Here is a 15,269-nt window from a genome sequence, read left to right as displayed (position 1 = left end):
GATACTATTTCAAAACTTTAATTTGTTACTATTTGTTACCGTTTTTATTATTTTATGTTGGTTATCTATTATTATTTGTTATAATATTTAGTATTTAATTTTAAAATTAAAGTATTTATACCACAAATACATCCTACTCCTGTTATAATCAAAGGTAGAAATTCAAACTATTAAAATCACTCATAATATAATAACCAAGTAGTAGAATAAAAAATTCATTATCTAAATATGTAAGCAAAGATGGGCTGAGGAAATAGAGAATTTAAAACTAATTCTTTCATACTTCATAGTATAGATTCGTACTGTCCTCTCGCTTATCCGCTAAGCTCTACACATTACTCGTAACGAGCAACAAATTTCGCGGTAAGTTTCTCAGAAATCTTCATATGGAGTCTCTCAAGACTTCATTCCTCAGTCCAATCCTCCTCCCTCCCCCTTTCATTCGTACCACTCGCTCGCCGTTAAAGTCCAGAAATGCCCAAATTTTCATCATTCGGTTATCGGTAACACCCGATCCTTGGTCTCTCAGTGATGGCAATCCCGCAAGACCAAAACCCAGGTCCAAAAACGCCAAGAAGCCGCTCTCCGACGACAACGCCCGCCGAATCATCAAGGCTAAGGCTCAGTATCTTAGTGTACTGCGTCGAAATCAGGGCCCAAGAGCTCAAACCCCCAAATGGATCAAGAGAACTCCGGAGCAGATGGTGCAGTACCTTGAGGACGATAGAAATGGCCACCTCTATGGAAAGCATGTGGTAGCGGCGATTAGGCACGTGCGGAGTTTGTCTCAGAAAACAGAGGGAGAGTACAATATGAGGATGGAAATGGCTTCTTTTGTTGAAAAATTGACCTTTAGGGAGATGTGTATTGTGCTAAAGGAGCAGAAGGGGTGGAGGCAGGTCAGAGATGTGTTTGATTGGATGAAATTGCAGGTGGGTGTTATGGAATTATATCTTTTTAATTGAGTTTCATTTGGAATATTGTTGTTTTCATGGAATTTCCGGATATTGTTGGTGGGATTTTGTTTTTCCTTATCATTAAACATCTGAATTTTTCAAAGATTTAGCTTGCCTAAGAGTAATTAAACTGGGTTATACTTTTACTTGTACAATGCTTCATACATTATGATCGACAAATTGATCTTTAGGAAATTGAACTTTTTGTAGTATATTTAATTAAAATCGAATCCTATCGAGTCCCTTTTAGTTTCCTTTTGGAATGTTGATTGTACATGATAGTTTTGATATAAAGCACTCAATTGACTATGTTGTAATAGTAGGCTTCTGTTTGGACAGTTGAGTTATCGCCCAAGTGTCATTGTCTACACAATTGTTTTGCGCGCATATGGGCAAGTTGGAAAAATAAAGCTGGCTGAAGAAACTTTCTTGGAGATGCTTGAAGTTGGATTAGAACCAGATGAAGTTGCCTGTGGAACGATGTTATGTACATATGCCAGATGGGGACATCATAAGACTATGCTGTCTTTCTATTCTGCTGTAAAGGATAGGGGAATTGTACCTCCTATTGCCGTTTTCAATTTTATGCTGTCCTCTTTGCAGAAGAAGGGGCTCCATGCTAAGGTCAAAGAATTATGGATGCAGATGGTAGAGATAGGAGTGACATTTAGTGATTTTACCTATACAGTAGTTATCAACTCACTTGTTAAGGAAGGCCATAGTGAGGAGGCTTTCAAAGTTTTCAATGAGATGAAGAACTGTGGGTTTATTCCTGAAGAGGTGACTTATAACCTACTTATTAGTTTAAGCATAAAAAGAGAGAACTCAGATGAAGTTTTGAGACTTTACAAGGACATGAGAGATAAGGATATTGTTCCAAGTAACTATACTTGTTCTTCACTTCTGACATTGTTTTACAAGAATGGAGATTATTCTAAAGCACTCTCTCTGTTTTCAGAGATGGAAAGCAAAAAAGTTGTGGTTGATGAGGTTATATATGGTTTACTTATTAGAATATATGGAAAATTGGGTCTATATGAGGATGCCCATAAAACATTTGAAGAGATGGAGCAGCTAGGTTTACTTACAGATGAGAAAAGTTATTTAGCAATGGCTCAAGTCCATCTGAATTCAAGGAACTTTGAGAAAGCTTTAGACATAATTGAGTTGATGAAATCTAGAAACATTTGGTTGTCAAGATTTGCTTATATAGTATCATTGCAATGTTATGTAATGAAAGAAGATATAAGGTCTGCAGAATCCACATTTCAAGCTTTATCAAAAACTGGACTTCCTGATGCTCGTTCTTGTATTTATATTCTGAATTTGTATTTAAAATTAGATTTGGTGAACAAGGCTAAAGATTTTATAGCCCATATAAGAAAGGATGGAGTGGTTTTTGATGAGGAACTTTATAAATTGGTTTTGAGAGTTTATTGCAAGGAGGGTTTGTCAGAGGATGCTGAGATTTTAATTGAACTTATGAAGAAAGATGAATTATTTGTTGATAATAAATTTATGGAGACATTTTCATTTATGTTTAAACTTGATGGAGGTGAGAAAAATGAAAGCACAATTGTCGGCTATGACCAACCTGATCACATAGCTCTTGATATGATACTTCGGCTGTATTTGGCAAATGGTGATGTTAGTAAAAGGAATAAGATACTGAAATTTATAATTGGGAAAGGTGGTGTGACCGTTGTGAGTCAACTTGTAGCTAATTTGATTAGAGAAGGCAAGAAAATAACTCATTTCTTTTGTACATTGGCGCGCACACCCACACACACAAATATTTTGAAGTATGATAATATCTTTTTATGGATTTATATATGTATTCTTTCAGTTTAAGGCAAGCTCAATTAATTTCTTTACTCTACAGGTGATTCATTAAAAGCAGGAACTCTTACAAAAGAATTACTCAAGCTTGACTGCCGACTAGATGATGCTATTATAGCTTCCTTAATTAGTTTGTATGGGAAAGAGAGAAAAATAAATCAAGCAGCAGAAGTTTTGGCAGCAGTTGCAAATTCTTGCACATCAACATTGATTTTTGGTTCCATGATTGATGCCTATATCAAATGTGATAAAGCTGAAGAAGCATCCACACTATACAAAGAACTAATTGAAAAAGGATATGATCTTGGTGCTGTTGCTGTCAGCAGAATAGTGAATACTTTGACTGTTGGTGGTATGTTGTGGAGTCATATAAGTGACCAGCATACTAGTTTTCTGCTTTTCTTTACTCTTGTTTGATTAATCTTCTTTTGCTGTTGCAGCTCAAACTGTTTTCATAAATAATTCAAAAGCTAAAAAGGAAAGAAGAAAAAATTGGTTGTGGAAACATCCGAGACATTAATCTGTACTAGTTTTAGGCATTGCCTTTAAATGTTTCCACAGAAAGTTATAGTCTTTTAGACACCTTTTTCTTTCTCCACTCAGACAGAAGCTCTTAATTTGAGAACAAAGTTTCAGTAGAGCACACTTTCTGCTGACTTGGTATCAGTATATCTATAGAGTTCTTATTTATTTATTTATAATTATATTTTAACAAAGCCTTTCATCGATGGAATGAAAAAAATTACATTAGCCAATATGAGCAGGTAGAAGTTCTAGAAATCTTAGAAATTTTTGTAGCTTATGACTATCAGAATGAGAGGCTAGAGCTGAGTGCCTGCTTAATTCTGATTGGCTTGGTGGAATAGATTCCTCAAGCCAACCCATCCCTTCAACTGGTCATTAAATTTAAATTTAGTGAGAGTTATAACATAATCTAACCAATTAATGGTCTATCTGTGGTAGCATTTTTTACTTTCTTTTGCATTTGCATCTGCTTCTACTATTGAGGTAGTATTATATATTGGGTTATATCCAGGAAAACATCGAGTGGCAGAGAATGTGGTACGTGCTAGTCTCAATTGTGGCTTGGAGCTTGATACGGTGGCATTCAATACATTTATCAAGGCAATGCTGGAGGGAGGTTGGTTCTGTTCAAACATATTAATAAATTACGGGTGATTAATACTTTTTGAAAAACATGCACTATGATTATAACATGTTCTAATTTGCAGGGAAGCTGCATTTTGCATCCAGAATATATGAGCATATGATTGCCCTTGGCATTGTACCATCAATTCAGACATATAACACCATGATTAGGTCTGAGTTGAAATGACTCCAGATTCATTGAAACTGATTGCTAAACAGCTATTGAGGCTGCCAGACCTGTTAGAAAAAGATATTGATGTTGATATTGGCTTTCTGTGGATTCAGTGTCTATGGACGAGGTCGGAAGCTCGATAAGGCTGTGGAAATGTTTAATGCTGCTCGCAGCTCAGGCCTCTCTCCCGATGAAAAGGCATATACAAACTTGATTAGCTGCTATGGGAAGGCTGGTATTATTCTTCTCCAGATTTAATCAAATAACCCTGTAAATAATTTACATAGCATTGGACTCAATTGTACTATAGCTCACGATCCTTTTGGTGTACCTTTGTATACGTCTAAGCAGTCTGTTAATAATGTAAAATATTTTCACATGCAATGAGATTCTTACAAACTAATAATTAACTGTTGTAATTTATAGGTAAGACGCATGAAGCAAGCTTGCTGTTCAAAGAAATGCTGGAAGAAGGGGTTAAACCTGGGATGGTACTTTCATAAGTCATAATTTCCCATGGATTTGTATGGTGTTGAGCATGTGTTAATGATTAAATATACTATCGCCTATCTATTTGAACTTTTTGGGTCTAGTAGCGACTTAAAAGATAATAGAAAATTTTGCTACGTCAGTGGAACTAGAAAAGGGTGTACACGGGTAGGGTCGGGTTAGGTGTTAGAATTGATCCACTGCAACTTAGAATTGAACTTGGTTATTTATTTGTGTTACTTTCTACTTGAGGAATCGTGATAATAAAATGATTTTTGATATCTTTGAACTTCTAACAATGTTCTAGTAGACTTTTCTTTGACATCATTTTATTAAGTTAATGGATATAACATGTGTGTGTGAGAGAGAGAGACAAATCTTTGCTTAGTTATCTTAAAATGTTCCGCGAATTGGTCTGCAAATCTGGTGCTGACTTTATACTAAAAAAATGCAGGTCAGCTACAATATTATGGTCAATGTATATGCTAATGCTGGACTTCATGAAGAAACAGAGAATCTTTTGAAAGCAATGGAGCAAGATGCTATCGTACCCGATTCTTTCACCTACTTCTCGCTCATTCGAGCTTACACACAGAGTTGCAAATATTCAGAAGCAGAGAAAATCATCAACTCTATGCAGGAAAAAGGCATCCCCACGACTTGTGCACATTACGACCTGTTGCTCTCTGCTTTGGCAAAGGCAGGGATGATAAGGAAAGCAGAAAGAGTCTATGATGAACTTCAAACAGCTGGTCTAAGTCCCGATGTTACGTGCAATCGGACCTTGATGAGAGGTTATTTGGACTATGGATATGTCAGAGAAGGCATCAAGTTCTTTGAATCTACATGCAAATATGCAGGGGACAGGTTTATAATGAGTGCTGCTGTGCATTTTTACAAGGCTGAAGGCAAGGAGGATGAAGCATTGAATATTTTGGATTCCATGAAAACTTTGGGTCTTTCATTCTTGAAAGACCTTCAAATCGGATTGAAGCTAGAGTCTGCTTGAGCCTCAGCATATCAAATGATTCGATTTGCAGTCACGTTATCTGCATTTGACTGAGAAGGTAAGGGAGTTGAGAAGATGCCTATATAGGAGGTTGTACTGGATATATGAATGTTAAACACGGAGCTCTAATATATGGCTCTTGGACCAATCTGTTCATCGAACTCCTTGGAACAATAGCAGAAACATCCCGGGTTACTTTAAGGAAACCGAGGACTTGAAACTCAAGGACGATAAATGGGATCGAAAGATCTTATCAACTGATCTGGCTGCTGTTCTGGTCTCTCTCTTGGAGCTTGCTGAGATGACAGACTCGAGGAGTTTTATTGTTCTGGATTGCTAAATGTTGTTATTTACGCCATCACTGAAAATCAAAGTTGATTTGATGAAGATGACATCTTACCGATCTAGAAACTGCTTTGTGGAAGTTGGATGAGCTTGTGAACAAAAAATTTATTTTGCTAGAAGTTAAGGGGAAATGGGGATTTTTTTCTTTTTTTTTTCTTTTGCAATTTAGAATGTAATCACATTGTTGCTTGTTGATCTAGTTTGTATCATCTTTTCATATATCTTTTAAGTTTGTTTCTGCACTAAAGTTACTCAATTTTGAAAAGCTTTACAAAAACTATGTTTGTGGCCCTTCATTTTCAGTGGAAGTTGCCAAAATTAAGTTGGTACAGTCAAGCTACAAACGTACAAGCCATGAACAAACTTCCAACCATCAAATAAAATTGGCGGTTATTTGATTATCATTCATTTCATTTGTTTGGTTTCATTGTATTAAGTTTTCATAAATAGTGAATAATTTTTAAAATTAAACCACGATTAATTTTTGTGAAAAAACAATGATATAATAATTATTTATTTTGCAATTAATAATGCATAAAATTATATAAATAAAATCTCATATAAAGTTTCTAAATATATTTGAATAAAAAATCATAATCACGTTTTGTTAATTATATCCCTAACAAATGCAACCACTAGAGGAAAAAAAAACATTTACAAAATTAAAATCAATAAATGTTAAAAGAAATTAAAGAAATTGAGACGCCATGAATGATTACTTTCGTGCAAAGGATAAATAAATATTTTCTTACTTTCCAACTGCTACAAAAATGCATGACATGATTGTTTTCATGAATAATGTCTCGGTGTTCATAGAATATTTGAAAAACTGTATACGGTTCAATTCGGTTTAATATTTTAAATCAATTCTAAAATTGAATCGAAACTGTTTCATTTTTAAAAAATTAATAAATTAAATAATTTAAAGAAATGTTGATAAAAGTTTTATTTTTAAAACTCGGTTAAATATGTTGACCCGATCTAAAATAGAAATGGAAATTTTATAGAAATAGGTGCTTTGGTCGCTCGAGATTGTTCGAAATTTAAAACAAAAAAACAAATTTTATCGAACTTGATGCTTTGGTGGCCTGAGATTCTTTAGGATTTAAACTGAATCGAAATCGAACTGCAAATGTAATTCAGTTTTGATTCGATTTAACACAAACGTGCGTTTGATTTCGTTTGAGATTTTTTTTCTTTTTTTTTCTTTTTTTGCATTTTGCGGTTCGGTGCAGTTTTAGTTTGAAATGAACTGAACGGTAAACACCCTACCACTTACCAAAACAAAGCGTCGTAAGATCTAGAGACCTTTCATGTATTTGAAAACAATTATAATTATTGCACAAAGTTAACTTTTTGGTACAATACAAAGCTTTGCATCTTTTTCTATTTTAGTTTCTGATCTTTTGAAAGAGTTTGTTTTGGTCTTAGAACTTTTGAAAAAAAAACTTACTTTGGTCACTGTCGTTAGAATTCTATTACCTTTTTAACGTACTAGAGATGCGACTTTCTATATTTGAATGATTAAGCTCTTATGATATATCATATTGATTAAACTAATAAATAACCAAGAATTTTGCTGATTTATTCTATAAATCTTTGATGTCAACGTAGAAATATAATTAACACACTTGAACTAAATAACCCAAATTAAAGCTAATTTTGTTTTTTCTCAAAAACTTAAATTTCTCACATCCGTACTCTTTATTTATTTATTTTTCAAATTGAAATAATCTTGAGGCAAATCTGAGAGATACTAGTATTTAAAATAGACCTGACGTATTGGTGTTTAACATATTAATAGCATATTGAAATTGAATATATAAAAAATAAAATGGAATTGACAGATTGATGTTTAATGCGATTTACTCTTGTTGTAGAAGATCGCTTGGTCCACTCCTCACATAACTCGTGATCACCAGGTGCCTCACTGAGTTTAGTGCATAGACCTTGTTCATGACACCTTAATGTACATCCTCCATATACGAGGATGCGAAATTCTTTGCTCTAGGCGCTGAAGAACCTTTTACATGTTGTCTTATGTGCATGCATTAGGGTTCATCATGTTTTTCGTCGAAAGATGCACTCAATTTCTGAGTCAAGCCTACACTCGTGATGTCTCTATTTTGCATAAATTCGTACTTGTGTTGTTCAAGTAAACAACAATTCAACGCAAATTGAGTGTTTGCCTGGAACCAAAGTAAAACATCATACCTAATTAAAAAGATTTTCATGTTGGACATTGTCTAGATGTGATGCACATTGAAAACAATATTTGCATGAATATATTGGATATGCTTTTTGATATTCCAAAAAAAAAAAAAAAAAAAACTGTTTGAATGTTAGATGTGATTTAGTCCAATTGAAAATTCAACTAGAGCTCGCACCTATTGGCGATAATTTTTTTTTTCATTCATCCTGCTTGTTTGAAAAAAGAAAATAAAAAAATAAGAAAATTATTAATCATAAGAAATAAAATAAATAATTATGTATGCTTAATGAAAAGTTAAGCATAAAATGAAAATAGGAAAAGAAGAAGAAAAAAATTGAGTGCTATCTAATGTTTGAAAAAAATTTACAACTAATAATATTTAGTCGGCCTTATTTTTGAAATATTTGTAAGGCATGCAAGGAGGGACATTTCTGGAAAGTAGAACGGTGTCGTTTCAATCAGTTGCCGGTGCCGTCTGTCAAATTACCAAAACCACGTCAGCTAAAATTTCAAATAATTGGTAACGAAAAACAAATAAATAAAAGTTTGCTTCTGATACGGCGTCGTGTCCTCCCCTACCCCATCCAACGACCTTTCTCGATTTTTAACAATCCGACGGGAAGGAACAAATCTCAGCCCACTTTCTTTGAACAAATGACCAAATTTAAAGTAGCACACCCCACCATAAAACGACACCTGTCCTTTTCCAATTTTAAGAATCTGCGGTGGATATGTTTCCACGTAAAAGGGATTTGGGTTAAGGATATGCATTTCAAATTTTCAAGTTTAGCCAAATAACATTTCAAACTCATTTATCATTTTATTTATATTACATTTTTTGTGCTAACTTCATAAGTACTTACTCATGTTATTTAAATTGCATTTCGTTGGAAAAATAAATGTTGATAATTATTGTGTTGTGTCAAACCACTGCTTTGAAAGTAAAGTTTGAAGTGACTTCAGTGCTAAATCGTATATGCCGATTATTGCTTCTCAAGATTAACACAATTTTCTCATGTGATTATAATTTTTAGTGATTTTAGTAAAATTTGTTGTTTGATAACGTAAGATGGTGTTTTGGAATTGTTGTTTCTTCTTTATAAATGGGTTAGTTGTTAATTAGACCTGATTTAGTTGTGCTTTTAATATACCATCTTTAAAGAGAAAGGAAAGACAATGAAGTAGTAATAGTTGGTGTTTTGATTATGGTAATTTTTTCTTGAAAAATAGTCTTCAAAATGAATCACGTCCATTGAAATTAAAATGTCTTCACACTAAAAATAAGATTGCGTGGATGATTCAAAATGTGCATCTATTTATAGCCACCAATAACAATTATGCCTCTTTCATTTATCTTAACACACGCGTCAACTTACTTTCTTCGTCACTTAGCTTTGCTCCGTAGTTTATTGGCATTTTAGTTTTTTCAGCTTTTTCTCCTTTTCATTCATCCTTATTCTTTTCATAAACCACCTTCTCATTATTATTAGATTTTTTTTAATTGAATTTAAAAAAAATGTTTTTCAATAATATATTTTCTTTTAAACATTCCTTTGAAAATGAGTTTAAAATTTAAACACTTAATATTTTGTTAGACTTTTTTATAAGTGTTTATATGTAAATTTAGTTTTTAAAGATTTCTCCGTAATAGATTATTATATAAATGAATTTTTAAAAAATGGTGAAAAGTGCAAATAATTGAATTTGGAACTAATTAAAAAATTGATATGTACCCCAAATTCAAATTGAAAACATAAATTGGTCAATTCTGATGATGCCACATGTTTTCATCATAGCCGCTGGATCAAATTAATTACTTTGGTTCAATTGAGCCAAAAAAATAAACTTAATTGAGCCCAAATGGTAAATATGACCCAAATCCATGTGGTTGAACTCATGGGTCTGGTCCATGGACCAACCAAGTTCAAGCCCATAAAGCGCACCAGAGAACTCTATAAATAGAGGAGGAATTTTTACTCCAGAAGCTCTAAAGAGAATTCTCCTCAGAGCTAGAAGACTCTCTAACTTCTGAAGTCGACCAATCTCGAAGATTGAAGTTACTTTGAAGATACTTCCAAGACTCCAACTTTCTTGAAAGATTGAAGCTCATTTAAATGTATAAACTTTCTTCCAAGACTCCAACTTCAAGAACATCACAGAACATCACGTGCTCCGCTTCCTCAAATCAAGCAATCAAGCATAGGGCATTCAACCAACTTGAAGAACATCACGTGCTCTGCTTCATCTAAATCAAGCGTAAACATCCAATCGAGAGAGAATCAGAGGATCAAATTCTAGAAATCGAACCACATTGCATCAAATCAAGAAAATACAACATCAACTCACGTTCAACTCCACGAATCAAATTTCTCCTGAAATATCGTGCGAACAGAGATAAATTAAACCTCAAACTTCTTCCTCATTCTATAATTCTCTTATTGATTTAGGTACTAGAGCTTTTTTTCTTTGTTTTGCATAATCTATCTTCTCTTAATTACAAACTCAACTATTGTCGTCACGTGAGGGTCATATGCATTTTCTCTTGGTCAAAATTTGACCTCAACAATTTTTTTTTTTCTAAAAATCTATGTTTTGGAATAGAATTTCTATTGGAATTTGGAGAAAAAACCGTACTTTAAATGATGTAGTAGTGATCAAAACTAATATAAAAAAGATAGAAACAAGAAAGATATTTTGTACGAAGGATCGATAGTTCAATTGAGTTTGGTATGCATTTTGAAGCGAAAACATTTATAAATATTTATAAGAAAAATAAGAAATTAACTTCTAATACTCTAATCTTAAAATTCTACCACAAACCTTGAAGTTCTCCTTCATTAGTTCCACCAAGTCATTAGAACACTACTCTCCTAATAACAAGGCACTACTCTAAATTAACCAACTAATATAACTTAAAAATCATAAAACTCATTTGATTACTTGCAAACCAAGTTTACACTTATTTATATCTCAATTTTTGTTCAAAATTTTAAATAATTTATACTCCAAAGTATATAGATAATATTTATATATTTATTTTAAGATAAATGAACCACAAACTAATAGAAATAACCAATTTTGATATTTATTTTTAGTACATGCATTAAAATGGAACGGAAACTAAAATACAAAATAAAAATGATAATTCAACCTTTTTATTAGCATTTGAAGAAATACAAGCATATACTATTTTTCATGATGACTTCACATTGACGATAATACATTTTGTTGCCATAAGAGTAGGAAAAATAAAAAATAAAAATGCTTTCCAATGTGTTTAAATGAATTTATGCTATAATTCTAAACATTTTGGATTTTAATATGGTAAATTTTTATAAATATAATAAAACATCCAAATATTTAACGTCCATGTAATAAAATAAAAAAGGTCATGAGCCTCGAATTTTTTTTGTAAATTACAGATTTGCCATTGATATTATGGATGATTTATCACTTCTTTTTCTACTTTTTTTTATTTATTCCTTTTCTCTTCCAAAGTTTTTCGGCTCTGGTTTCAGATTTTATTTCTTCTATTCTTATTCATTTCTTTCTTTCTCCATCCTCTCTTTCTTTCTTATAGCTCATCTTCCAGAATATCAAGATCATTTAAATTCATTTTGATACGATCTAAATGATTGCTTACTTAGTCAATACGATTATTTAAATTTGAAGCATTTTTTTTTCATTATTAAAAAGAACTACAAAATCAATTAGTAAAAAGAAGATCCACAAGTTGTTATCCAATGCAACTATATAAGATCAAACTCCAAGATAATAGCTCCATCCATCCTAAAATAAAATCAATCATAAATATTTAAAATTTAGAGATGAATTGAATGAGAAGCAAATTTAAGAATTTGAAACTAAAACAGTTAATCATCTAAACGTTGAGCAAGAAAAAAAAACGTCAATTCTTCCTCCAAAATTAGTCTTAAAGGTACTAATGTTTTTTATTAAAAAAAAATCTATTTAGAATACATCAATCATGCACCATCATTTATAGTTTAATTGGTCAAATATAATTAACAAAACATAAACGTGAGTCACGAGAGTTCAACATTTATGTAGCCAACTTGCACATAATCATTCCATTTAAATCAACATGCATCATATAATATAAAATTCCCAAAAATGCACTATATATATACACACTTCTGAGATTTGAATACAATTGGTGTTTTGTTGGATTAAAAACGAAACAAGCATCTCACCTATTCCCTTTTACTGTTAAACTTCACTCTGTTCATATACAAGCTTTATTCCTTTTGGTTGAGTTACTTTTAATAAATCATAGAATCGGCCTTGACAAGTAGTTTATAGATGTAATTTCTACTAGTGTTCTATTTTATAGATTGTAAAATTATATATAGTTTGATACTTTCTTTTATGACATAAAAATTATTGTAATTATCTAAGCAATTTATATAAAAAGTGAGTCTGAAAAACAAAATTTAAGATTAATTGAAGAGGTAAGTTTAAGATTTATGGGGAGGGAAGAGATTGAAATGAAATAAACATTCCCAAATTTCCAAGTCTACCATTTTATTATTTTAGGTTATTAATTCATAAAGAATTGAAGTGATCATTTATAGAATTTTGCCATTATTAGAACACCTTTGCTATATAAACAATATCTACCAAGCGCTTTCTCAACAACACACAAACTCTTTTTCTTATTTTAAACCATTTTTTTATCTACTAATATAATTGAAAAGCAACTTTGTTTTTTTTTTCTTTCAAACAATTGTGGACAATGTTTTACTCTATAATAATAATAATACACAAAAGAAATTGTTTAATATTCATTTCTAAAAGAGAGTAGCAAAAAATTGAGGATACGATGGCATTGAAATATCTTAGAAAATCCCAATTTTGTGTATAAAGTTTCTTGGAGCTTTCCGTTCCCCAAATTGCCCATTCATTTTCTTCCCATCGTTCTTCATCATCTTCTTCCTAATTTTCATCGCACTGCATAACATTGACAGCACCAAATCCCTCTCCTTCTTAATCTACCTTCAACCCCCATTCCAATTTCCCTTTCAATCCCTCTTCAATTGCTTCTCATTCTCCCCATTGAACGGATCATTCTCCTCGACGCCCTTCTAAATGGGGTTCGATCGAGAAGCCAGTTCTTCATCCAATCGCCTTCGATCTTCGGTGGCCAGAGAAGACACGCCCCTTCTCGGCACTCCCATCCCTCTTTCCTCTCAACCCAAGACCTTTGCCAATGTTTTCATTGCCATTGTTGGGGCTGGCGTTCTTGGCCTTCCTTACGCTTTCAAGCGCACTGGCTGGGTTATGAGCCTTCTCATGCTCTTCTCTGTTTCCTTCTTGACCTATTACTGTATGATGCTCCTTGTCTACACTCGTCGCAAGATTGAATCGTTAATCGGATTCTCTAAGATCAATTCTTTTGGGGATTTGGGTTATACTATTTGCGGTTCCCCTGGGAGACTTATTGTGGATTTTCTTATTATTTTGTCTCAAACTGGGTTTTGTGTTGGCTATTTGATTTTCATTGGTAATACTATGGCTGATGTTTTTAATTCTCCCACTGTTATGGATTTGAATCCTAAGATTTTGGGATTGGTTCCTAAGGTTGTGTATGTTTGGGGTTGTTTCCCTTTCCAATTGGGTTTGAACTCCATTCAGACTCTCACCCATTTAGCTCCTTTGAGCATTTTTGCTGATATTGTTGACCTTGGAGCTATGGTGGTGGTGATGGTTAAAGATGTTTTGATTATCTTCAAGCAGAGCCCATCTGTGGAGGCTTTTGGGGGATTTTCTGTGTTCTTTTATGGAATGGGCGTGGCTGTCTACGCCTTTGAAGGTATTGGGATGGTGTTGCCTCTAGAATCTGAGACAAAGGACAAAGAGAAATTTGGGAGAGTCTTGGGTTTGTCCATGGCTTTCATTACTGTTTTATATGGAGCATTTGGAACTCTTGGCTATTTTGCTTTTGGCAAAGATACTAAAGACATGATCACTGGTAACTTGGGCTCTGGATTTATTAGCACCGTTGTTAAACTGGGTCTCTGTATAAACTTGTTCTTCACCCTTCCATTGATGATGAATCCAGTTTATGAAATTGTTGAGAGACGGTTCTGGGGAGGAAGATACTGCCTCTGGCTGAGATGGCTACTGGTTTTCTTGGTCAGTTTGGTGGCACTGTTGGTCCCAAATTTTGCTGACTTCTTGTCTTTGGTTGGAAGCGCTGTGTGCTGTGCATTGGCATTTGTCTTGCCTGCTCTCTTCCATTTCTTGGTTTTCAAGCAGGAATTGGATATCAAAGGATGGTGTTTGGACATTGGCATTCTGGTGTTGGGGCTTGTTCTTGGAGTTTCTGGAACCTGGTCGGCTTTGGTGGAAATTTTCTCTGTTAAGGTATGAATCATCAACCATTATTAACATCAGGTTTCTTTGTGAAAATGTGAATCTCCAATGTGCATATTTTCTGAAGTGTTAAGAAAATTAGAAGGGTATTCTCCTGATGGTGTGGCATTGAATAGAATTATAGCTATAGATGTTAATAAAGTGTTGAGCTGTGTACTGTCTTTTGTCTGGACTCTTATTTTATTTGTGAAGTTAAGAATGGAATTCAAAAGATCATTTGGTATCTTTGAAGGATATTCATATTCCATATTCCAAAATCCATAATCCATATTCAATTCTTTCTTTATGAAGAATAATTGCATATCTTTTGTGGTGGATAAGATCAAGTTATTTGAAGTTGATAATGAATAACAAATCCTGAAAGCTGGAATGGTTCGAATTTCTGTAGAATTACTGCAAAGTTTAATGCTCTCCTTTCTAATTTCTATTATTAGAGCAGTTCAACTCAAGTTTGGAAGCTCTTGTGAAATGCAAACCAAATAGAATGTGTAGTGATTCTATAACTGTTTCTGTCATATGTATTTGAGTAGTTTAATGGTTTTGTTCGATACAATATGGAAATGTAACAAGGATCAAACCAAATCAAGTGTTAAAGAAAGATTCGAAGACCAAAACAAAGCACCAACTGAAGGAAAATTGTTCTTTTGATTTGTTCCTTGAATCAGCTGGAAAGTGAAGAGAAAAAAAGGGCTATAACCATTAAAG

At 33.1% G+C, this 15,269-nt stretch overlaps 2 protein-coding genes across 2 annotated transcripts; both read left to right on the top strand.

Annotated features, from left to right (window-relative positions):
* Positions 1-276: 276 nt before the first annotated feature.
* Positions 277-6,360, top strand: LOC101214632 (pentatricopeptide repeat-containing protein At5g27270). Its single transcript, XM_004140013.3, has 8 exons — positions 277-932; positions 1,296-2,694; positions 2,839-3,147; positions 3,832-3,936; positions 4,028-4,115; positions 4,230-4,351; positions 4,543-4,607; positions 5,060-6,360. The coding sequence occupies exons 1-8, from the start codon at positions 387-389 to the stop codon at positions 5,612-5,614; spliced, it is 3,189 nt and encodes a 1,062-aa protein (XP_004140061.1). The 5' UTR covers positions 277-386; the 3' UTR covers positions 5,615-6,360.
* A 6,655-nt stretch (positions 6,361-13,015) lies between these two features.
* Positions 13,016-14,881, top strand: LOC101212065 (amino acid transporter AVT3B). Its single transcript, XM_004139923.3, has one exon. It carries the CDS (start codon positions 13,278-13,280, stop codon positions 14,559-14,561), a length of 1,284 nt encoding a protein of 427 aa, XP_004139971.1. The 5' UTR covers positions 13,016-13,277; the 3' UTR covers positions 14,562-14,881.
* Positions 14,882-15,269: the final 388 nt, after the last annotated feature.

Source organism: Cucumis sativus, chromosome 6 (assembly GCF_000004075.3).
Source record: "Cucumis sativus cultivar 9930 chromosome 6, Cucumber_9930_V3, whole genome shotgun sequence".
NCBI classification, from domain to species: domain Eukaryota; kingdom Viridiplantae; phylum Streptophyta; class Magnoliopsida; order Cucurbitales; family Cucurbitaceae; genus Cucumis; species Cucumis sativus.
Note: the sequence above shows the minus strand (reverse complement) of the source record. Positions and strands in the feature narration are given on the sequence as shown.

Excerpts from the sequence above, each read along its gene's own strand:
- LOC101214632 (XM_004140013.3), top strand. The coding sequence starts at position 387 with ATGGAGTCTCTCAAGACTTCATTCCTCAGTCCAATCCTCCTCCCTCCC. Across the intron at positions 3,148-3,831 it reads GAATACTTTGACTGTTGGTG|GAAAACATCGAGTGGCAGAG; the intron begins GTATGTTGTGGA and ends GGTTATATCCAG. Across the intron at positions 4,116-4,229 it reads ACATATAACACCATGATTAG|TGTCTATGGACGAGGTCGGA; the intron begins GTCTGAGTTGAA and ends CTGTGGATTCAG.
- LOC101212065 (XM_004139923.3), top strand. The coding sequence starts at position 13,278 with ATGGGGTTCGATCGAGAAGCCAGTTCTTCATCCAATCGCCTTCGATCT.